Genomic DNA, 23,502 nt, shown 5'->3' on the forward strand with positions numbered 1-23,502 from the left:
GTGCAATTTGGTCCTACTCAAGAACCACCCCCACCCCCCAACCCCTCACACCCCTCCCCCCACTCCCCTCTCACTCCTCCCCACCCCAAGACAGCCAGAGCTCTCTTGGCCGCACACATCCAGTTCCTGGGAAAGGAACAGCTCAGAGTTGGTTTGCTCAGGGCATGTTGGAAAGGAATTACAGGATATCAAAAAAGGAAGTTGTAAAGATTTATTTATAGGAACAATGACAAGGCAAACACTGTGCTCTCAGGAAAGTTTAAGATCCTATTTCTGGTTTTTGTTAAGATGTAATCACTTCATAGAATCCTTAAAGAGAACCACAAGTTTGATGAATCTGACTTCCAAGTGTTCTTTATAACATCTGCCCTTTCTGGTTTAAAAGCTGACAACTTTTCTGCTCATCCCGCGAGTTATTTGGAGAATAAGGTGATAGGATTTCATGTACCATATACTCTTACCCACTGAATAATTCATATCCACCATCTACAAACAATTATATCGTTCCACGTCTTCCCCTTGCCTCTCCAATTCCATTTTCCTTCCCGCCATGCTTTCCGGTACTAGAACTGTGAATTGTGTACTTGATTTTTTTCTTTCAGAGGTTTCCCCATTCTGGCATTGAAATTAACTCTTTTCCCACAGGTTCTAGACAGATGACTTCAATTCAAGGTCCACTTCTGCCTTTCTGTGCTCATACAATCTTGGGCAAGTATGAAGCCCTCTGGGCCTCCATTTCTCCACTGGCAAATGAGGAAAATACTATCACCTGACTTCTAAGGTCCTTACTGGGATGATAGAAGTTAAAGCATTGAATGTTTTCATAAATTCTGCCCCATAGGAAATTTTCAATAAATTGGTTGTCATGAAAAACCAAATGCATGCAATCATAAAATAGAGAGTCTCCGGCATGTGACCGATGTCACCTGCACCCATGTGTTACAGCCTCTGTCTTATTTCACCATAAAGGGACCATGAGGGTAGGAAAGTGAAATGGAGCCAGAAGCAAATCTATTCTCACAGTGCCCTCCCTGAAGCCCTGTATACTTGCTCCAGGGAGGCTACAACTCTGCCTCTCCCCCTTTCTACCTTTCAGTGTTAACAAGGAAACAGTAATTGTGGATTTATGACATTCAAAAATTAAAACTTGTGGGGCGCCTGGGTGGCTCAGTTGGGACTCTTGATTTAGGCCCAGGTCATGATCTCAGGGTCGTGGGACTGAGCCTTGCCTGGAGCCTGCTTGAGATTTTCTCTCTCCCTCTCCCTCTGCACCACCTGCACCCCCGCACCCAATCTTTCTCCCTGATGAAAAGAAAAGAAGAAAAAGGAGAAAAGAAAAAAAGAAAACCCGTTAGCCCAGAGACCCAAGAGTCCATCCCTGCCCTGTGGGTGGTCCTGGAGAAATGGTGCCCTGTAAGGAACGGTGTCTGCCACATCACCCCACACAACCCGGCACGGAGTTTCCCAGAGACCTGTACTATGTCCCCTATGGACGATGGCAGCCCCCCAGCAAAGGCGATTCTATGAGGGCACATGTGCAGGTGGGACAGACCCTTCTGACAGTGACTCTCCTGACTTCATGCAGGAGGCTTCAGACAGGCACAGGCACTAGCAGCTGGATGGAAAGCACATGATACCTGTGGAGGCCCAAGGTTATTACCCTCGCGGATCAATACCAAGTGCAGTGCCCGAGCTGCGGCTTCAGCCAGGGTACCTATGCTCTAGCAGCTGGCTGGCGGCCAAGGAGGACACCTTTTTGTGAAAATAAGCAACACATAAGATCAACCTGCTTCTGGTGGGGAAAAAAGTTACAGGGGTCCTCCTGGGCTGAACCAAAAGTCCTCCTGCTGGAACTCCCTTTGTGCTACCACAAAGAAACAACAGTGGCAGAGAGAGAGAGATGCCTGGTGGCTCAGCTGGTCAAGTCAGCCTTCCGCTCAGGTCAGAATGTCAGGGTCCCCGGATCGAGTCCCGGGTGAGCTCCTTGCTCAGCAGGGAGACTGCTTCTTTCCCGGCTCCTCCCCACTGCTTGTGTGTCTTTCTCTCTCTGACAGATAAATAAAATCTTTAAAAAACAAATAAACAAAAACAAACAAACAAACAACAACAAAAACATAGCAGTAGAGAGAGCAAGACCAGCGCAGTGTTAGCCTGTAATGGTGACGGCCACGGTGGCTGTCACCTATGGCAGTTAGTGATGGTTACTGTGCATCAGCTCCTGGAATCCTCACTAGCCCTAGGAGGGAAGGACTATTATAACTAGTACAAATGTAAAATGCAATAAATATTTTTAAAATATTGAATAATCTCTCCCAAGACAGACAATTCCCATGCTTTCCTGAAAGAGACCTCAGGATGAACAGGAGTCCACTAGTTATAATAAAATACGAGTTAGAATAAAATAAGCACAGTAAGTAAAACCGCACAGTAAGAGTTTATCTGGCAGATTCCACAGGAGTCACCGTAGAAGCTAATTTGCTCCACTGGGGCCCTATTTTGTCCCTGTAATGAATGAGTTGAGTAACGCTGCGTAAACGATTTCACCCCCATTACCTATCTCCTCACCTGCCAAAGGAAGAGATCACATGCCGTTTTGGGAGTTGGTAAAACACACATGCTCATACACACAAATATTTTCACACTTTTTTTTTTTAAAGAATTTTATTTATTTATCTGAGAGAGAAAGAGAGAGAGAGAGTGCGCACTCAAGCGGGGAGAGGAGCAGAGGGAGAGGGACAGAGCTGAGCTGAGCGTGGAGCTCGATGCAGGCTCCGTCTCAGGACTCTTGAGATCATGCCCTGAGCCGAAATCGAGAGTAGAGGCTCAACCCTCTGAGCCACCCAGGTGCCCCAAATGTTTTCACACTTTTAATGAAACAATGACTCAAGTCGCTCTCCCAACCCAACAACCATGTTAATAAACATGGAGCAAAATACACTTTCTCACAACCCTGCAAACATGCACCCCGCCTCTCCCAGTAAGCACTGACTTACAAATGAGAAAGATATGTTTCTAAGAAGCAAACTATCCCAACTTTTCTAAAGGCATCAACTACTTGATACTGACACAGGCATTCCTCTCGTGTTCTTGCTTCTCTCCTCCAGACACACATACTCCGTCATCCCCAAGAACACAACCCACCTCAGGACATACCTGGAAATTGGCTACAATGCCCATTCCAATACATCCCACCAGTCCAAGAACTAGCGACACCAAGTTAAAAACAGGTGTGCTGAAATAGCTGGTTTGGTTTTGCTTCTCTACTATTTTGTATCTTGTGTACATGGTGGCTGCCCCTGAAAAAGAAAGGGACTTTGATGAATTTTTATTATTTGACCTTTTAGAATGAAAACACAGGAAAAGTTTTGCTTTGCTTTTGTAAAGTCTGCATTTCAATTTCCTAACTGCCAAAGTCTCCCACTCACCCACCCAGTCCTTCCTCACTCCTTCTTACTTTCTCCTAAGTGTGATGGACACACACACACACACACACACACACACTCCAACTTGCCCTTTTATCCTTTTCACATAAATGCTACTGTGCATGGATTCTGTGACTTGCTTTTTTTCACATAAAGGAAATCACCATGGAGAGCTTACCATGTCAGTACAAATAAATCTACTTCATTGTTTTTAGGGTTCTCTTCATGGTATACATTTCATCATTTCTCTAATATTGGACTTCTACACTGTCTCTATGTTTTCACTATTACAAACAATGCTCCATGATGAGTACACAAGTCCTTGGCACGCTTTCAGAATGCTTCTGGAAGACAAATCCCTAGAAGTAATATTACTGGAGCAAAAACTATGCACAATCAAAATGCCAAGAAGTATCTACAAATTGTTCCAACACTGTATTGTAGCATTTATACTCTCACAGCAGAGTTGGAAAGCAACTGCTGCATGCCCTTGTCTCTTTAATTATTGCTAATCCAATGAATGAGAAATGGCAACCTGTTGGCTTAATTTGCATTTCTCTGGTGGTTAGTGAGACTGAGCAGCTTTCAGTATGTCTGCTGGTCATCTGCATTTCTTCTTCTGAAAACTGCATTCAAATTTTTTCCGATTTCTCTCGTAAGTTTGTCTATTTGTTTTTAAGTTGCAGTTGTTTGTTTACACATAATGCACATTTGTCTACTGTCTGCTAGAAATATTACAAATTTTCTCCTGGTCCATCTTCAGCTTTGTTTTTGCATGTTTCATCATTTAGAAGTTTTCCATGTTTTTAATCTACTAAATCTGTCAATGCCTTACTGTTTAGCTTCTGGGTTTTGTGTAAGTTTATCCCTCTGCCTCTCCTCCCACTTGTGTGCCTGCACCCTCACACACACACTCTCTCTAATAAATAAATAAATCTTTAAAAAAATTATACACCCCAAGAGCGAACCCTAATGTAAACTATGGACTTTGGGTGATGAGGACATGTAAGTGTAGGCTCATCAGCTGTAACAAATGTACAACTCTGGTGGAGGATGATGATAGTTACGGGGTGGGGGACACTGGGTAGGGGCCAGGGCATATATGAGAGATCTCTACCTTTTGCTCAATTTGGCTGTGAACATAAAACTGTTTTGAAAAATAAAGCCTGCTAAAAAAAATAACAAAAAATTATATACAAACTCCAAACAACACATTTCGCTTCACTTTAGACTACGAATTTTTCATTTATTTATAATTATTATTGTGTACTTACCAAGAAATGCAGAGAAGTTTATCATAAATCCAAAAATCCCACTCTCTGGAGGTGTTGTTCCTGTATCACTGGCAAAGAGAAATGTCCAAATTATTAAAAGGGAATTCTGTTCAGACCCTTGGGAGGCATATATCTGGCAATTTTAATATGATGGTTCTTCTGGGTGTTTAGCCACTCTGAATTCCAAAGACTTGGTCTGATTTTACTCTAACATATTTTCATTTTGGCTCTGAAAAATCTTAAACTCATTTTTCTACCATGAGAAATTATATTTAAATCTTTCCATTGTAAAAAGCTAGGAAATATTTAAAGTGAATGATTGTGGTGTTTCTCAAATGATAGAGCCCAATAAACTTGATGTGTTTATTCTCATTAAGAATTCAGTGTGAGGGGCGCCGGGTGGCTCAGTGGGTTAAGCAGCTGCCTTCGGATCAGATCATGATCTCAGGGTCCTGGGATAGAGCCCTGCATCGGGCTCTCTGCTCAGCGGGGAGCCTGCCCCCCCCCCTCTTTGCCTGCCTCTCCGCCTGCTTGTGATCTCTGTCAAACAAATAAATAAATTCTTAAAAAAAAAAAAATTCAGTGTGATGGGGCACCTGGGTGGCTCAGTCCTTAAGCATGTGCCTTCGGCTCTAGTCATGATCCCAGAGTCCTGGGATCCAGCCCCACATCGGGCTCCCTGAGGGGGGAAGCCTGCTTCTCCCTCTCCCACTCCCCTGCTTGTGTTCCCTCTCTCACTGTGTCTCTCTCTGTGTCAAATAAATAAATAAAACCTTAAAAGAAAGAAAAAGAATTGAATGGGGGGGGGAGTCTAAAAACAAGTTTGAAAAAGCAACTATTTGTTTTTTAAATATACATAGACACATAATTTAATTTTTTTAATAATTTGATTTATCCACAAGAGTTTCCACTGCTGACAATAGGATGGTAGGGAACTGAGCAATACCGTTGATGCCTAGTAGAACTTTATGAAAACAATAGGGTATCAGGTATATGATAAAGTATTTTAACAAGAAATAGTTTCTACAAGACAAGTTTCTGTTGCAGTTAATCAATTCATTAGTTAAATGAGCTGGGAAAAAAAATAATTAAATGAGAAAGTAGTGTTTGATGTGTTGTTTTCTACTCATTCATACCAAGGTTTACATTTTTACATAATCACGTTGCTCCCATAAAGCATTAGTTTAAAGCTGATGGCCAAAGAGTTCTCAATGTGAAACAATTCATACCCGTTCTTAAGTGTTTCCCCATTTTAAAACAGCTCTGAAATTTAAGTATTGAAACACTGATCATGTTGAAGAGGCATACTTCAAGTGATCTCAGGAATTCCATGAGAAGCCCATTGTGCAGAACACAACAGGAGTCTTTTGGTTTTATGTACACTTAATATTTGAAGAGCATAAGGCTGCCCCTTACAGCAAACACTTCTATTCCTATTTCAATCAGTGGCATTTGCACCTGTAAGAATCTGAAGGCCTTCGAATTTCACGTTATCATTTCTCCTACAAATAACCATTTTTCTCCCCAAAGAAGTGTTGAGGAGGAAAAGGCTACACAAGGTGTGGGATGTCTTTCTGAACACAATATGGGGAAGAGGAGGGGACAGGAACCAGAAATGGAGAAAGGCAGAGACAGCTTTTACCCTCAGGAGGAATTTTGCCCAAAGATTAAATCTCACATAGAAATCAAGCCTTCTGTTCTTGGCCTCGGGATATAAAAAGGCAGCTTCCAGGTGAGTCATGCAAGAGTACTTGTGATCACGGGCCCGAGAGCACCTGCCACATGCCAGGGAGATTGTTTGCTTATTTGTGGATAAAGGAAGGAAATGGAAGGGTGAGGATATTTATGGGAACAGGTAAGTAATAGGTAAGTAATTGGAGGGAAGAAGATGCCCTGACAGGAAATAAGCTGACCAGACTCTGAAACTATCTGCCCATGGATAGCAAAGCAGGACATATGTCAAGGGCCCAGATGTACAGTCCCATGACATCAAACATGTGATCTGCAAGCTCGGAATTTTAGGGTCGTGCTTTATTCTTCTTTATCTGTACATTTAAAACCATATAGGGTGCCTGGTTGCCTCAGGCTGGTAAGCATCTGACTTCCACTCAGGTCATGGTCTCAGGGTCCAGGATCTAGACTCAGTTCAGGTTTCCCTGCACAGCGGGGAGTCTGCTTGTCCTTCTCCCTCTACCCCTCCCCCTGCTAATGCTGTCTGTCTCCTTCTCCCTCTCTCTCTCTCAAATAAATAAATAAAATCTTAAAACATAACAATAATAAAAAATTAAAATAAAATAAAACCATGCAGGCAGAATCAAAAATACTTTGTAAATAGCCATTCCATATCTATTTGTTGAATGACTCGGTACTAGCAATTAAAAAAAAGGGGGGCGCCCGGGTGGCTCAGTGGGTTAAGCCGCTGCCTTTGGCTCAGGTCATGATCTCAGGGTCCTGGGATCAAGTCCCGCATCGGGCTCTCTGCTCAGCAGGAAGCCTCCGTCCCTCTATCTCTCTCTCTCTGCTTGCCTCTCCGTCTACTTGTGATCTCTCTCTGTCAAATAAATGAATTAAATATTTAAAAAAAACAAAGCACACCTAGTAATATCAGTTATTGAGCATTTACTACATACCAGGCACTGTTAGGTGGTTACCCTACATCATTTCATTTTACTCTCACAACCTTGAGGACTTATTGCAACCCCATTTTAATAAGGAAGGGAGTGGTAGTAGAGAGGTTACATAATTTGTTCAAGGTCATGGGGTTATTAAAGAGATGAATCAACAGACCCAAAATGGAGTTGCTTAAGCCAAGCTGCAACTCACCAAACTGAGACTTAATGACAGTTCCAGCTCTCCTGGAAATGGAACCTTTAACCAGTCTATCAGGAATCATCTGATCAGCATTAGTTATGTAATCTGTCTGATAGGACCCTGCCCCCTGTAGGGAAAGTAAGCTTGCAGTAATCAGTTGGCTTTTTGCTGAGTACAACTTCTTGCCCTGCTCCCTTTTGCCTATAAAAGTCTTTCATTTTGTACAGTTCCTCAGAGCTCCTTTCTGTCTGTTAGACTGGATGCTGCCCAATTCATGAATCCATGAATAAAGCCAATAAAAATGTTATTTAAAAAGTTAAATTTTGGGGCACCTGGGTGGCTCAGTGGGTTAAGCCTCTGCTTTCGGCTCAGGTCATGGTCCCAGGGTCCTGGGATCGAGCCCCGCATCAGGCTCTCTGCTCAGCAGGAAGCCTGCTTCCTCCTCTCTGCCTGCTTCTCTGCCTACTTGTGATCTCTCTCTCTCTCTCTGTCAAATAAATAAATAAAATCTTAAAAAAAAAAAGTTAAATTTTGTTGTTAACATACTCCAGATATCTGACTCCCTGGCCTCCCTGCCTCTTGTGAGCTCTAAAGAAGGCAAGAACAGAGTAGTTGGAATGACTGTGGGTAGGGTAAGAGAATGAACACTGATGGGCTGCTAAATGTTTAACAGCTAGCTCTGGAGGGAGCCTGATTGGTAGAACAGGCCAATTTCCATGGTGTAAATGCTCCCAACATGTCAAAGCTCAAGCTGCCAACATGTAGGTCGCTGAACACTGAATTGGGAAGAAATGTACAAAGTTGGTTCTCAGCTGCACTTATCAGCTGGCTCCAGCTCAGCATGGCAATGAACCACAACAGTAATGAAAAGAGATCAGCACGCCTTTCTTGTACACCAGTGTACCAGTTTACACCAAAGTGTAAACCAGGCAAGACCTCATAACTCCTCAAATGCCATAACTGAATTGTAAAATATTTTTGATAAATACTGATGATCGTAATAAATCTGATTTTCTTTCAGGCTTAGAGACTACAACACCTACCCTCAGTGCATGAGTACCAATGGGCCTACATTCCTATACTTGGCTATAACATAAGCAGTGACTATACTACAAAAATGGGGGGAAATATTACTGTTCTGCATTCATAACCAGTTGTTGGATTCAATGCAACCATCTTTTAAAAAATTTTTTTATTTGGCTCCACAAATACCATGAAATGTATCTGCCCATCAACAAAATATTTAAGAGCTACCTACTGCTGAATAGGAAGCCCGATGTGGGGCTGGATACCAGGACCCTGGAATCACGACCTGAGCTGAAGGCAGATGTTTAACTAACTGACTGAGCCACCCAGGCACCCCTTCCACAAGGATATTTAAGAAAATTTTCCATGCAGCAAATAAAGATGTGACACTTTTTAGAAGTTCTTACACAGCAAAATTAAACCATTTGAGACTACTCCCAAATAAAAAGCTTTTGCACAGGAAAGGAAACCATCAATAAACCACTTACTGAATGGGATATATCCTGTAAGTAGTTAATATTTCAAAATATATAAAGAATAAATATAAACACAAATACAAATATATATATATATATATAGAGAGAGAGAGAGAGAGAGATTATATAACTCAACACCAAGGGAAAAAAACCTAATTAAAAATGGGCAGAAGACATGAATAGACAGCTTCCCAAGGAAGACATACAAATGGCCAACAAACACATGAAAAGATATTCAACATCCCTTATCATCAGGGAAATGCAAATCAAAACTACAATGAGATATTACTTCACACCTGTCAGAATGACTAGAATTAAAAAGACAAGAAATAAGTGTTGGTAAGGATGTGAAAAAAAGGAAACCCTCTTGCACTATTGGTGGGAATGTAAACTGGTGCAGCCACTGTGGAAAACAATATGGAGGTTCCTCAAAAACTTACAAATAGAATTACCATACAATCCAGTAATTTCATTACTGGGTACTTACCCAAAGAAAACGAAAACACTAATTCGCAAAAATATATGCACCCTATGTTTGTTGCAGCATTATTTACAATTGCCAAGATATGGAAGCAACCCAAGTGTCTACTGATCAGATAAACGAGATATGGGCTACACACACACAGGTGAATATTACTCGGCCATTAAAAGGAATGAGAGCTTGCCATTTGCAACAACACAGATGGACCTAGAAGGTATAATGCTAAGTGACACAAATAAGACAGAGAAAGACACATTCCATATGATTTCATTCATATATAGAATTTAAGAAACAAAGCAAATAAAAAAAAAGAGACAAACCAAACAAAAAACCAGACTCCTAAATACAGAGAAGAAATTGGTGGTTGCCAGAAGGGAGGTAAGTGGGGGGATGGGTGAAATAGATTAAGAGTACACTTATTTTGATAAGCACTGAGTAATGTATAGAATTGTTGAGTCACTAGAGGTGCCTGGGTGGCTCAGTGGGTTAAGCCTCTGCCTTCGGCTCAGGTCACGATCTCAGGGTCCTGGGATCGAGCCCCGCATCCGGCTCTCTGCTCAGCTGGGAGCCTGCTTCCCTCTCTCTCTTTCTGCCTGCCTCTCTGCCTACTTGTGATCTCTGTCAAATAAATAAATAAAATCTTAAAAAAAAAAAAAAAGAACTGTTGAGTCACTATACTGTACACCTGAAACTAGTATGACACTGTATGTTAATACTTTAATTAAAAAAAAAAAAGAATAGCAGTGGTTGCCCATTATCATCAATAAAAACGAAACGGCTCTTTTACCTTAAAATGTTCTTTTAAGTCTTTCAGTCTCTGAGCTAATATGTTACATCATTAATAAATATCACATCACGTCTTCTGCCTGACATTGGATTCCAGATGAGCACAACACCCAGGGGCTACCAAGCTGTAGATAGACTCCTTTTATTTTTATTTTTTAAAGCTCAAACTAAATGATCTCACTGTGCAAAGGCAGAGGTAGTAGTATTTGGTTGGCATAGCTATACTTGGGTGCTTATTCAGGAAACTGGAGAATGAGTAAGAGGTGAAACTAATTGCTTCCCAGCCTTGCAAAAGAGTCTCCCCACCCAACTCCCACCACATGATTCTGTACCATACGGCTTAAGCAACGTGGTTCTGGCCCCGCCCCATCCCCCCCACCCCTGCTACCTCCTCACTTGCCTCCTTATAAATAACACACTTCTTGGAAACTGCAACAGAGATAGGAAGTAATTTTTCATTTGCATGTGTCTCAGAAGCTGTTGAGGCTGTTGTTCATAGACAGTTGTTTCTAGGGTTGGATTGTGTTTAGGAAATCGAATTACATCTGTATTTCCTGCACTTATATATCTACAAACTAAGTTCACCATGGAAAATTCCAAGTTGTCTAACATCCTTCTCCATACTAATTTATGATTTTACACCAGTGCATAATCATTTGATGCTCAAAGGAATGAAAACAATGCAAAGAAGACCTACATGATAATATAAGCTTGATGGAATGCTATTCTCTAAATCACTAGATACAAGTAATTTTATCATTCCAAAGCCTGGAGTCATGGCTTATGGGGGAGGGTGGGTCCGACAAGCTGACAGTATGCAAAATTATCTGCTTGCCCAGACTGAGGTTTTTTAGATTGTCCTAAAATTCTGGACCCATTGCTTGGAAAAATTAATTAGGACTTAGAACCTGAAGACACTGAATGTACCAAAATAAGGGAGACTGTTATTTCCTTTATCTTCACAATATTTACATATAATAAACGGAAGGGAAGAAGTATGATAATAAAAAGCCATTATACTTTATTAGATACTTTTAATTAGGGTTAAGTTTTTGGCAGCTCCATTTGCTGATGACTCTCCTGAAGTGGGAAGCACCATATATATAGCTATATCAACCTTTTTTAAACTTAAACTTAAATAATTTCCCACTCATAAATGCAAACAACTCACTCCATTCTCACCCCACCTATATGCAAATTGCCCCCCCCTTCTATCAGTCCAAGTTCCCTCTTTGTTCACAAAAAGAAAAAAAAAATTGGCAGGGGTGGCAGGTTGGTGGGCAGAGTAAGAGAGAGAATCTCAAGCAGCCTCCACACCCAGCAGGGAGCCCGACACCAGGTTAGGTCCCACAACCCTGAGGTCATGACCCAAGCCAAAATCAAGAGTCAGGTGCTTAATTGACTGAGCCGCCCAGGTGTCCCAACAACTTTTTTTCTTAATTGTTAAGTGTTGGAAACTGTGCCAGGTGATGGGGACACAAAGACAAAAAGACAACTCACTAGCCTTCAAGAAGCTTAATATCTAACACAAAATTCAAGGATCTGTTGACTCAATACATAGTTACTGGCTGCCTTCAACACAACCTAGGCATGGCGAATGTAGTGACAGGTAACACAGAAAAAGCCTCTCCTTCATGGACCTTCTAATCTGTGGAGGGCAATATAAAAAAAGAGTCCAGCATGACGAATGCTGTGAAGAAAAGGTAAGTTGGATACAGGACTCAGAGAAGGGTGAGCCACCCGCTTGAGACAGGGTACTCTGGGAAGTGGACTTGAACAGACATCTGGATGAGGAGGAATATTTGGACCAGGAAATTTACAAGCAGAGGAACAGCAAAGTCAAAGGCCTTAAGGTGGCAATGTATCAGAGGAACTGTAAGGAAGCGGGTGTGGCCGGAGAAGAGTGAGCAAGAGAGAGAGAGAGAGTGTCTTGTGTGTGTATGTGCACGCTCATATGCGCACAGATGGGGAGAGGAGTTCGGGGGAGCCCCAGGGTCATGGTGAGGACTCTGAATGTCATTCTGAGATGATAGGAAGCCGTTGAGGGCTAAGCATTGGGAAGTGATACGAAGTTGATTGATGTTTTTACAGAATGTTGTGAAAAGGCTGTAGAAAGGCAAGCGTGGACCAATGAGAAACGGTTAGGAAGCTATTTCAGTAGTTTGTCAAGAGATGACAGCGGCTGGGGCCACGGTGGTAATGAAGCCGGAGGTGATAAGAGGGCACATTTAGAAAGTTTTCTGAGAGAAGTCTCTAGAAAACCAACCCCGCTTGGACTACGGCTGCTAATATTACAAAAGAAATTTTAAAATTAACATTTCCTCAGCCCTTACGCTCAGCCAGGCACATCTTACTTGGTCTTCACAACTTTGTAAAGCAAGTACTTAGTGTATCTTCATCCTAAAGATGAGGAAATGGAGTCGTAGAAAAGTAATTCGCTCAAGGCCACAGGCTGTACATGGCAAAGCCAATCCACCTAGAGTTGTCTGATTTCAGTGGACACAACTTAGAAACTCTTCCCTGCTGTGCTATTTTACATTTCTTTTTATGAAAACATATTATTTCCATGTGAGTTTGAAGTGCTATGTAACTACAGCCAGGTTCGCATCTGGAACCATAGTAAGATGTCCTGGCAAGAACTGTGTCTATAACACAGATACCTGAGGGACTGAAATGCAATTACTGTCAGGTAAGGAGGACCCCTGAGTAGAGCACTCTTTTTTTTTTTTAAGTTGAAATTAAGACCTTATATTTAAAAACTGTCAGTCTTGCAACAGACTTTTGAGCAATACTCTGTCTTTTTAGAAGTAGGAATAACTGAAGAAAAACATTCCCAATTTTATTTTTCTTGAAAAAAAATTTATGTAATCCAATGACAATGGAAAATTTAAACAGAGGAGAAATTACACATATTTATAGTTGACTCAGAAACCAAATAACACTGCATCTGTCACCTCAATTAATTTTTGAGCTGTGAAAGTTTGGGATCTTCAATTTTCTTATTATGCATTTCTTAGGATTAACTAATTTGGATAATTTTTTTTTTTTTGAAGAAAATGTGAAGCTCTAAATTTTCATTTCAAGGATGATACTTTTCTAGCTAAAAGTTTTTGACGGCAAAGCTCACCTTTTCATCCTTATGATACAGTGGTTTAAAGATACTATGAAGTAATAATCAACCCATTGTAAAGACTGAGGTGTCATTAACGTCATGTCAGAATATGTGACTTTATACACACAGACCCCATTATCTGTTATTTATTATCCTGGACCCCACGGCTTTTTGATTGTTTGTTTTCTTTAATTTTAGGCAGTTAACATACAGTGCAATATTACTGTCTTCTGGAGTAGAATTCAGTGATTGATCACTTACAGACAACGCTCAGTGCTCATCAGAACAAGTGCTCTCCTTATACCCATCCCCCATCCAGCCCCTCTCCCCCCGACCTCCCACCACGAACCCTCAGTTTGTTCTCTATCATTAAGAGTTTCTTATGGTGGGACATTGTCATAATATGGGGGTAAATGATGAAATGCAGGCATCAACACTGTATGTGACATGGTCTTAATAGTATAAAAAATGTTTATCAAAATGCTCACATATAAACTTACATATACCTTACATGAGGTGATAGGTATTATATGAGGGATGAGGTATTATATGGATTGTACCGATGAACCCTGGGCACTTTGTATCCCTGCTCATATATATTAGATATAATTGAGTCACTACGTAAATAGAGTCCAAAACTAAGCAAATCACGCCAATAATATTGGATATAGTTGTAGAAAGTTGAGATTTGAAATACGCATTTTTTGTTTCTGTATTTCTGACCTTTTCTCTATGATTATTACATTTTTATTTTAAAACTGTAAAATATACCTTCACAAGTTATTGTTACTGGAAAACTGCATATTTGTAACAAAACAAACAGAAGTGAAAAAAGTATGATCCAAAATAGATAAGGGGATCGAGAGATACAAAATTCCAGTTACAAAATAAATAAGTCACAGAGATGAAAAGTATAGCACAGGGAATAGAGTCAATAATATTGTAATAATGTTTGGTGACAGATGATGACTACACTTACCTGATGAACATGGGAGTAATATGCAGAATCATTGAATGACTAGATTATACAGCTGAAACTAACGTAACACCTCACTAAATAAATAAATAAATACATACATTTAAAATAATATGTAGGAGTGAACCCAATTTTATAAACACATATATGTAAATACAAACGTGGAAATGTATTAGTATATAAACATGTAAAATTTGTATGAACATGTAAAGAAATAAGAAATCCCTAGGATTCCTAGGATGTTGGGTTCAGGTTTACCATTTATTTCTACACTATAGTTCTTCATTTTCTAAAAAAAAAAAAAAAAAAAAAAGTTTCTTATGGCTTGTTTCCCTCTCTCCTTTTCTTCTTTCCCCTTCCCGTATAATCATCTGCTTTCTTTCTTAAATGCCACATATGAGTGAGATCATATGGTATATTTGTCTTTCTCTGACTGACTTATTTCACTTGGCATAATATACTTCAGCTCCATCTATGTCATTGCAAATGGCAAGATTTCATTCTTTTTGATGGCTGAGTAATTTTCCATTGTGTATATATACTGGATCTTCTTTATCCATTCATCAGTTGATGCATATCTGGGCTGCTTCCATAGTTTGGCTATTGTTGACAATCTGCTATAAATATCTGGACCCCACAATTACGGCTGAAATGGAAGCAAAAATCACAATTGCCTGAAATGCAATGTAGTTAGTAATCAAAAAAGTTGGTTAAGGCAGACGTCATCAAAAATTAGGTGGATACAAAGAAAAATTATGTGGCTACATACACCAACAAGCAAATAAATGTATGCACATTCATTTGCCTACCTGTTGACGGGGCCAAGGCCGTTATGTGAGTACCAGTCCACTGTGTGTCTCCCTGGTATATAAACCACATCTACTTTGAATGATCTCATTTCTAGTTTTGGGTTCTTTAAAGTGGAAGGGAATATTAAAGATACTTTTGAAGCAATCTGAGTGCAGAATCCTTCTAGTTTTTTTAATTGCTTTTTGTTAGTCTTTACATTTGTCATAAACACTGCAATTTTTGACAACGGTCTCTTTTGAATCTTCTTAAAGCATTCAACAGAGTTTTCTTTAAAATTACAATTCTTTTTTTGCATTCACAGATCCACAGTTTATGTACAGTGAGTTAAATCACATAATTACAATTAAAAAAAATACAACTGGCATAAACACATTTGGGAACAAACACAGCTGACACTGGATAAGCGTACAAAGAAACAGGTGAGAGAAGACAGCAAGCAGCCCAGAGTGGCCAGTGCTGGGAGAGGCTGTTAGGGACCACGGGCTTCAGTCAGTGTATTTTTGAGAGAATGAGGTTAGCAGTTAATTCAGCAAGTTGATTGAAACTGATTAAGAAAACTTCTACTGGGACGCCTGGGTGGCTCAGTTGGTTAAGCGGCTGCCTTCGGCTCAGGTCATGATCCCAGCGTCCTCTGCCTTCCATTCTGTCTGCCTGTGCTCGCTCTCACTTGCTCTCTCTCTGACAAATAAATAAATAAAATCTTTAAAAAAAAAAAGAAAAGAAAAGAAAACTTCTACTATAGGGGCACCTGGCTGGCTCGATGGATAGAGCATGAAACTCTTGATCTTGGGGTTGTGAATTCAAGTCCCATTTTGGGTGTAAAGATTACTTAAAAAATAAAATTAAAAAGAAAATTTGTGCTATAATCACAAATAAACTGATTACTTATGAAATTAGCCCTCAACCAAACGTCTTTTCCTACTTAAGCCTAGCATCTATACAGACCAAGGTGGACTGGTCCTTTGATAATACAAATGCTTACAGAGAACTTGTGTTCTTGCACCAGGGTGTGAATGAGTTCTAAGTGAGTTCACACGATAATTCCTGAGGGATGTGCTATCACTGACCCATAGAAAAGCAGAAATAAGTAACCTGCCCAAGGTCCTACAGCGAGGGCACTCGGTGGAATTGTATTCTAACCAAAGTTACCTGCTCCAAAGTTGATACCTTGATTCACCACGATGGATAATATCCAACAATGTAAGTCAAATGGACTACACAGTGAGGCTGCAAATCTCATAAAACATGCAGAATTTCATGAAGCCGACAGGTGGTGTTGGAGAACAGCTGGAACGGGGCAGCCCAAGTTAATGAACAGTGAACCCTGGCAGAATCAGTTAATAACTGACGGGAACCTGACAAGATTAACAGAACACTTAACAAAAGCAGGCCCATCAGGCATAACCTATCTTAGCATTCAACCAATATTTACTAAGCAACTACTAGCTGTCTGGCACGGTCATAAATGCAAGGGATGCAGCAGTGAACACACCCTAAATCTCTAGCCTCATAAAACTTCTCTGTGAGAAACAGACAATAATCAAGATCAATATCCTTACACACAGATTAGGAATGATCATTGGGAAAAGTGAAGCCATATAATATTTCTGCAAAAATGAGCCTCTTCGTATCTCCCTTCACAAGACAAATGCGAAATCAAGGACTTCACATAATCATAAAACTGTCTTGGAAAGTTCCTTCCCTTAAAAAATCCACTTGTCTATCCTAAGAATTTTGTCTTTTCATTTTGCTTTTCATTAAAAGATGTGTTCGTTATAATGAATTTTGTTCAAGGTTGGAACTAGCACTTAATTGTGAAGCTAACCTAAATTTTATGCTTGTTTACCAAATGAAAGATAAAATGATTTCCCTCATTTTCATATTCACTTCTGGAGTTAAAGACCCAGCCTCTTTTACTTTGTTTACTACACCATTTTGGTCTCCATTTTAAGGTGGCTTAATTCTAGGTGACCGAGTTTTTTGTCACCAACCACGGAGCAGGTTTGTGGTCATGAGGAGGAACAATGGGAGTGGCCAAAGATCACAATCTACCCAGTAAACAGTATTTGCACAAAAAATGAGACTAGGTTAATAAAAGCAATCAGGATGCAGAACTGACAAAACTTTAAAAATAAAGGGCCATTGAATATACTGGAAGCATGAGACACAGGCCAAGAAGAAGATACAAAAGGGAGTGGCTTATCAGCTGGGAGGAGTTGATAAGTAAAGCTGATTCAAGATAGCCTCGGAGATTTGGTCACAGAGGGACTATAAGAAACTATAACAAATTAAGTATGATTATACTCAAGAATGTGGGTGTGGCCTTGTAAAAATTAAAATAATCCTTTCAGGTTGACTTTTACTTGTCATTCATTTTGAAAACTTCACGGGCATTAATGGTTTCCTAATACAGAAACATTGCACTATGCTATTCCAGCTTGTTAAATCTAGTGGCTGCTTGAATCGCATGCCTCTAATTTAATTTTTGATAGGAAGTCAGTCAATATGCTACAGGATAACAATGTTATCCTGAAGAAGATATGTGATGAGGAAGCTAAGTTTCAATGTCACATTGGAAAGAGGTCCTCCCAGGATAATGGTTCTTATAAAACGCAATGGCTCTTATTTGAAGTGTTCACATTTGGGAGGCACCCGGGTGGCTCAGTTGGTTAAGCGGCTGACTCTTGATTTTGGCTCAAGTCACAATCTCAGGTCCTAGGACTGAGTGCGGAGGAGGCTCCCCGCTCAGCAGGGAGTCTGCTTAGGGATTCTCTCTCCCTGTGCCCCTCCCCACCATTTCCACGTGAGTGCTCTCACTCTCTCCCAAATAAATAAATCTTTAAAAAATAAAGTGTTCTTCGTTGTTAAAAAAAGGGGGGGGTTAACATTAAGAAATGTCAGAATATCAGATTGGTTGAACAAGGTCATCACATAAAAGGGAAGCATCCTGAATACATCCAAATCACTGATCAGTGACCAATGATCTTATCAAGCCTTCCCTCAAAGGATATGGCCCGAGGGGGAAAAATAACTATATTGAAAATGAGTGCCCAAGAAATATTAATTCAACAAATATTGAAAGCCCTCATGGATCTTATATTCCAGTGAAGGAAGACAGATAAAGTATATAATTTGTTAGAAGATGCTATGGTAAGTAATTAGAATAATTAGACTAGATACGGGGATCGAGAGTGCTCGCCAGCAGTTTTAAATAGGGCGACAGGCCTCACCAATACCTGACAAGAGGTGGTGGTCAGGGAGAAAGCCTGATAATTTCTGGAGGGAGAGCATTCCGGCAGAGGAATAGCCAGGGCAGAGGTCATGAGGAGGTAGCGTTTCTGACAGGCTCAAGACACAGGAAGGAGGCCAGTGCAGTCAGAGGAAAGTGAAGGGAGTGGTGGTCAGGGAGAAGGGGAGGCCATGACAACAGACATGAGTTATAGGAGATAAGGTTAAACATTTCTGGGGCCAAACGGATAAATCTGGCGTTACTCCCATCACTTCCTGGTATCTTGTTCTTAATCTAAATCTTGCCTTTGCTTCTGTGACTTGGTTTTCTAGGCGGGGCGGAGACAATGGAATCCTCCAGCTCCTCAAGTAGGCAGAGAGAGCAAACAACCTAAAAGTCCCCAGCACATGTGGGCAAGCAAAACATGTGTTGTTTAGAGGCTGCTGGCTCATGGCAAGGATGTGACAATCTCCAGCCTTTTTCTCCTTAACTTCTGCTTTTCCGAAAGGCTTCCTTTCCTTGTTAAATTTAATACCTACTCTTTGGACTCTCTGTGATTTGAGCATCTCACCAGTGGTTCATCTCAGCTCATCTCCCCATTTCTGAGTGTCTTCCATTTCAAGTTCGGCCTGTGGTGCTATTAACCACAACTGTATCAGACCCTCCACAAAAATTCAAGCCCTCCTGCCTCTGACACTCTCCACCCTCTCCCGCCACCAATGAGTATCAAATATTATGTGTTCCTGACCTTTAGATCTGGGACAGCTATTATTTTCTCAATAAAAAGCATTGTAGGGAAAGAAACTTGTCCCTTTTATACAAATCTAAGAGGATCTATTAGCTTCAGAATCAAAAGAAGCAAGACAACCCCATGTCAGACTGAGGTGAGCCACTAGAAGCCAAGTCCAGGTTTCGGCAGGGCACAAGGTCTGATGGGAAAGTCTCCGTGATGCCTGGAACAACTCTTGAGTGGGCAAAACCAACACCGCCACTGGTTCTCGGCATTCTTCGCACTGCTCTCTTCCTTGCTTCAAACTCTCGTCTCTTCTTGCCTCACCTTCCCTTCCCCTTCCCTGCCCACAAACTACAGAACATTGCTCACCACACAGCATGGCTGCAAGACGGAGAAGCCCTACAGTCTCTATAATCATAAAGTGGTAACAAAACCTTGGTTGTCACCAACTTTATTATTTCCTCACCAACCAGTGCAGGTCACAGCACTTGGATAAGGATGGATGGTTCTAATGGTTAAGGAACACCCGTTGCCATGGGGCCAGTCACTGAGCTGGAAGCCATTTGAAAAGGACTGAGACGTCCTGGGCACCGATGAAGTGACCCCTCAGGAATGGTGAGGCCAAAACTTATGAAAAAAGAAATGGTGTAATGACAACGCGAGATATGTCATAAGTTACTGACAGTTTGAGGGCTCTGACTTTGTGGGCGCTGTACCCCAAGGGGATCCTGGGAAGCTCCCCCCAGAAGAGCTTAAGCTTAACTCCCAAAGACCTGGAGGTGACACAGTGTCCTTTTGGGTTGGATGGATCTGGGTGTGAATTCTGCTTCCACCATTCCTATCTGTGACAGGAATCAGTGTTACACTGATGAAATTTCAACGACTGCTCATCCTTCGTTTCCTTGCATGAAAAATAAGCCGGACATCCATCACGAGGATGTTGGGAAGTGGAAGCGAAGTATGTGAGCGGTTTTAGCATACACCAGGATCTGCCTCTTACACTCTCAAAAAATGGCATCCATCAGGCCCCAGTGTTTCAGTACCGCCGCTCCAGAAGCATCTTGGAAGGATTGTGTCCCACGGTCCGTCTGAAGTTCTACTGTCTATCCTGAGCACCACCACCACCACCACCACCACCCCGACGGCACTGGGTTCTGTGTTCAATGTCCAGGGTGAAGTCAGAACCGCTCTGGGCTCTGCACCCGCTGCCTCCCTCCGGGTCCTGGCAGGCGGGAGCGCGCGCCCCTCGTCGTCAGATGTGACTCTCCCTGCAAGACAACCCCCGCCGCCGGGTCCGGGCCCTTCCCTCCCCGCGGGCAGCTCTGCCCCCAGGCCCCTCTGCGCGGCCGGGCCTCACCTGATGTAGGGGAGGAAGGGGTTGACGTGCCCGGAGAGCACCGCGACCACGTAGGAGATGATGAAGGCGGCGGACGACCAGGTCACCAGGAGGAAGGGCACGAAGGCCATTCCCCTCAGGAAGCACAGCATCGCGCGGCCGCCGGGAGGGCGCTACGCTCTGCGGGGCCGGGCGCGGGACGCGGGGCGCGGGAGTCGCGCACGTGCTGGCCCGCAGGCGGCGGCCGGACCGGAGGCTCCGCGACGGCTGGGCAGGCCCGGCCCCGGACCGAAGGAAGCGCGGAGAGCGGAGCGAGGCGGCGGGCGGCGAGGCAGGCAGGCGGGAGGGCGGCCGGGGGGTGGGTGGGGCGCGGGCCGCCCGGGCTTGTTGCGAAACCAGTGAAGTCACAAAGCGGCTTGGAGGCGCGCGGCGACCTCCCCGCGGCCGCGAAGTGGGAGCGGCGGGGACGCGGCGCCGGGCTCCTTTCGCTTTTGGTTCGGACTCGGCAGGGGTCTGCAGGGGCGGGCGGGGGTGCCCGGGGGCCGTCCCCGCCCGCCCGGCCGCCCCCGCCCGCCCCGCCGCCCCCCCCGCCCCCGGCTCTTGCGAAACTCGGGACAAACGAACAGCTCCCTCCCCCCCCCCCGGGCCCTCCTTCCCTGGGGGTTTCCGGGGTTTGGGGCCTCGAACCCCGGGGGGCTTCCCTTCCGTGGTCCCACCGGCTGCCCGTCGCGGCTTGAGAGTGTGGCCGCGGCGTGGCGACATCCAGCCCATCCTGCCGCTGCTGCACGGATCCGGACAGAAGTGTGTGGCGACGTTCGCCACCAACTCCTGGGCCACGGACGGGGCACCCACCTCGATGGTGCCCACGAGAAAACCTACTGGGCGTAGGAGCCGGTGGGAGTCGAGATGGGACCGAGTTGCCGCCCAGCCTAGTGGCCCTTCGTGCCCCATAGTTCTGCTTTTCACGAGAGCAGACCTCGAGTTATTTCCTAGAAATTAGATTTCCCTTTCTCCTCTCAGGGATGAGGGTTCGCCCCTGTTGGGAACTGTGCTGTAAGATGAGTAACGGTAACCTCATACATTTCAAACGCAGCAAGAAGGATTTGTGTTCTGGAGGCGCTTGTGAGTATGGGGAGTTTGAGGATGGGTTATATTCTGAGCCCAAGGTATGTGTTGGAAGTCACTGGGTCATCGGTGACCGAATGTGGGCAAACCCTGCTAGGGGACAGGATACAAAGATTAAAGAGTACCAGGGGGCCAGAAGACTGACATATCAAAATTAAATAAAATTATATGGAATATTAGATAGAAATTTAAAAAGTGAAAGTGTTGGCAGGCGGTGGGGGGGGGCAGTGCTCAGGAAAAGGATCAAGGAAGTTTTCCTGACAGATGATATTTGAGATTTTGAAAGTAAATGATTGCTAACCAGGCAAAGAAAGGGGAGACAAGTATTCCAGGCCAAGGAAAAAGAGGAGAAAATGCACAGACCCTGGAGTTGCTTGGTTTCTGGAACAACAAGAATCACTCAAATGTAAGGTAGAGAATAGGCGGGCAAAGAGGACATCCAACAGAAGCCCTGGTCATTGTTTTCAGTTCACTTTTTTTTTTTTTTTAATTTTTGTTTTTTGGTAGTGAGGAAACTATAGGAATATGGACAGATACGTATTTCAAATAGATCATTATGACCGGGGTGGGGGGTGACAACTGACCCCCATAGGGAATACAACAGAGGCTTTATATTAAGGGTTTTTAAAAATGAGAAAAGCTGTCATCCATGTTACATCTGTACCTTGGTTTCGGCATTCTGAAAACCACTCTTTCCCCTGGTCTTCTTCCCTTTCCCTATCCCCTTCTTCTGATTTTTTCCTTCTACTGATTCATCTGTTTTTAAAAACCTCCCCAAGCGGAGAAATTATAACATCGAATGGAGCTCACCTGATCACCATATCCTTTTGTTTCTTATGTAATTCCCTTAAGCAACCCAATTGGCTTATAACTGTTAACACAAACACAATAAAAGTTGTCTGGCTATAATGGTAATAGGTATTTCATTGTTTAAAAGAAGTTTGTACACATCTATATATTTAAAATAGTTCTATAGGGTGGCTGGGTGGCTCAGTTGTTAAACGTCTGCCTTGGGCTCAGGTCATGATCTTAGGGTCCTGGGATTGAGCCTCATCTCGAGCCCCATATCTGGCTGTCTGCTTAGCAGGAAGCCTGCTTCTTCCTCTCGCATTCCCCCTGCCTGTGTTCCCTCTTTCGCTGTATCTCTCTCTGTCAAATAAATACATAAATTTAAAAAAAACTAAAATAGTTCTATAACTATAACTAACCATGTATACTACATATGGGGTGAAGCTGCACTGAGAAGCATAATGCTTTCCCTCCTAAAAGCCTGCCATACCATAGATCACATAATGTGCTCTCTATGGAACAGTAAAGTTCATGATGGTAAGAAAAGCAAAAGTCCTAGAAAACAACCTTACCCGTGAAGGAAACCTGAATATGTCACTTCAAAATATGCCGCTTCGACATAGAATTATGTTGTGCTTCTCCCCTTGAATTAGTTCCTGATTTTCTCTCGGTCAAAGCCATATTGACTCAACATAAGGGTCTAGTTGGGCTGCCCTTCTGAAGATGAGGCATTCTTCCTTGGTGCTCACCATTTACTTACAGGCAAATGTAATCCAAATAAAGTTCATGCCAGGGCTTAGGTATCATCTCCTTTTTATGGCTGAGAAGATAAGGTTCATAAATGAATAAATGAAGATGCAGAGTTTGAATCCAGGTCTATGTGGTTCAAAAGCCTGTAACCCTAACTGTTGTGAGGAACTGTCTCACTCTTTGGATTCCAGAACTCCAGAATTTCAGAAGGAAGGGCCTTAAAATATATTCAGTTATCTTTTCTTTTTATGTATGTATTTATGAATACATCAGGATATGAAAAATTTCAAAAAATTGAACAATATTATCTAAAAATAAAAACATAAAGAAGCATCTATAATTCTCTGCCTACAAGTCAGCTTTCTC

At 42.5% G+C, this 23,502-nt stretch overlaps 1 protein-coding gene across 1 annotated transcript in view; it reads right to left on the reverse strand.

Moving 5' to 3' along the window:
- The window catches only part of DRAM1 (DNA damage regulated autophagy modulator 1), a 37,498-nt gene extending 16,538 nt beyond the window's left edge, over window positions 1-20,960 (reverse strand). Inside the window, exons 1-3 of the mRNA XM_004742982.3 lie at window positions 20,494-20,960; window positions 4,697-4,764; window positions 3,154-3,296 (exon numbers count right to left, since the gene is read on the reverse strand). Coding sequence (XP_004743039.1) covers window positions 3,154-3,296; window positions 4,697-4,764; window positions 20,494-20,624 — 342 coding nt within the window. The 5' untranslated portion in view covers window positions 20,625-20,960. The remainder of the gene's footprint in view (window positions 1-3,153; window positions 3,297-4,696; window positions 4,765-20,493) is intronic.
- Between the last annotated feature and the right edge of the window lie 2,542 nt (window positions 20,961-23,502).

Source organism: Mustela putorius, unplaced genomic scaffold, assembly GCF_011764305.1.
Source record: "Mustela putorius furo isolate JIRA1106 unplaced genomic scaffold, ASM1176430v1.1 tig00000788_pilon_pilon_pilon, whole genome shotgun sequence".
In the NCBI taxonomy this organism is placed as follows: Eukaryota; Metazoa; Chordata; class Mammalia; order Carnivora; family Mustelidae; genus Mustela; species Mustela putorius.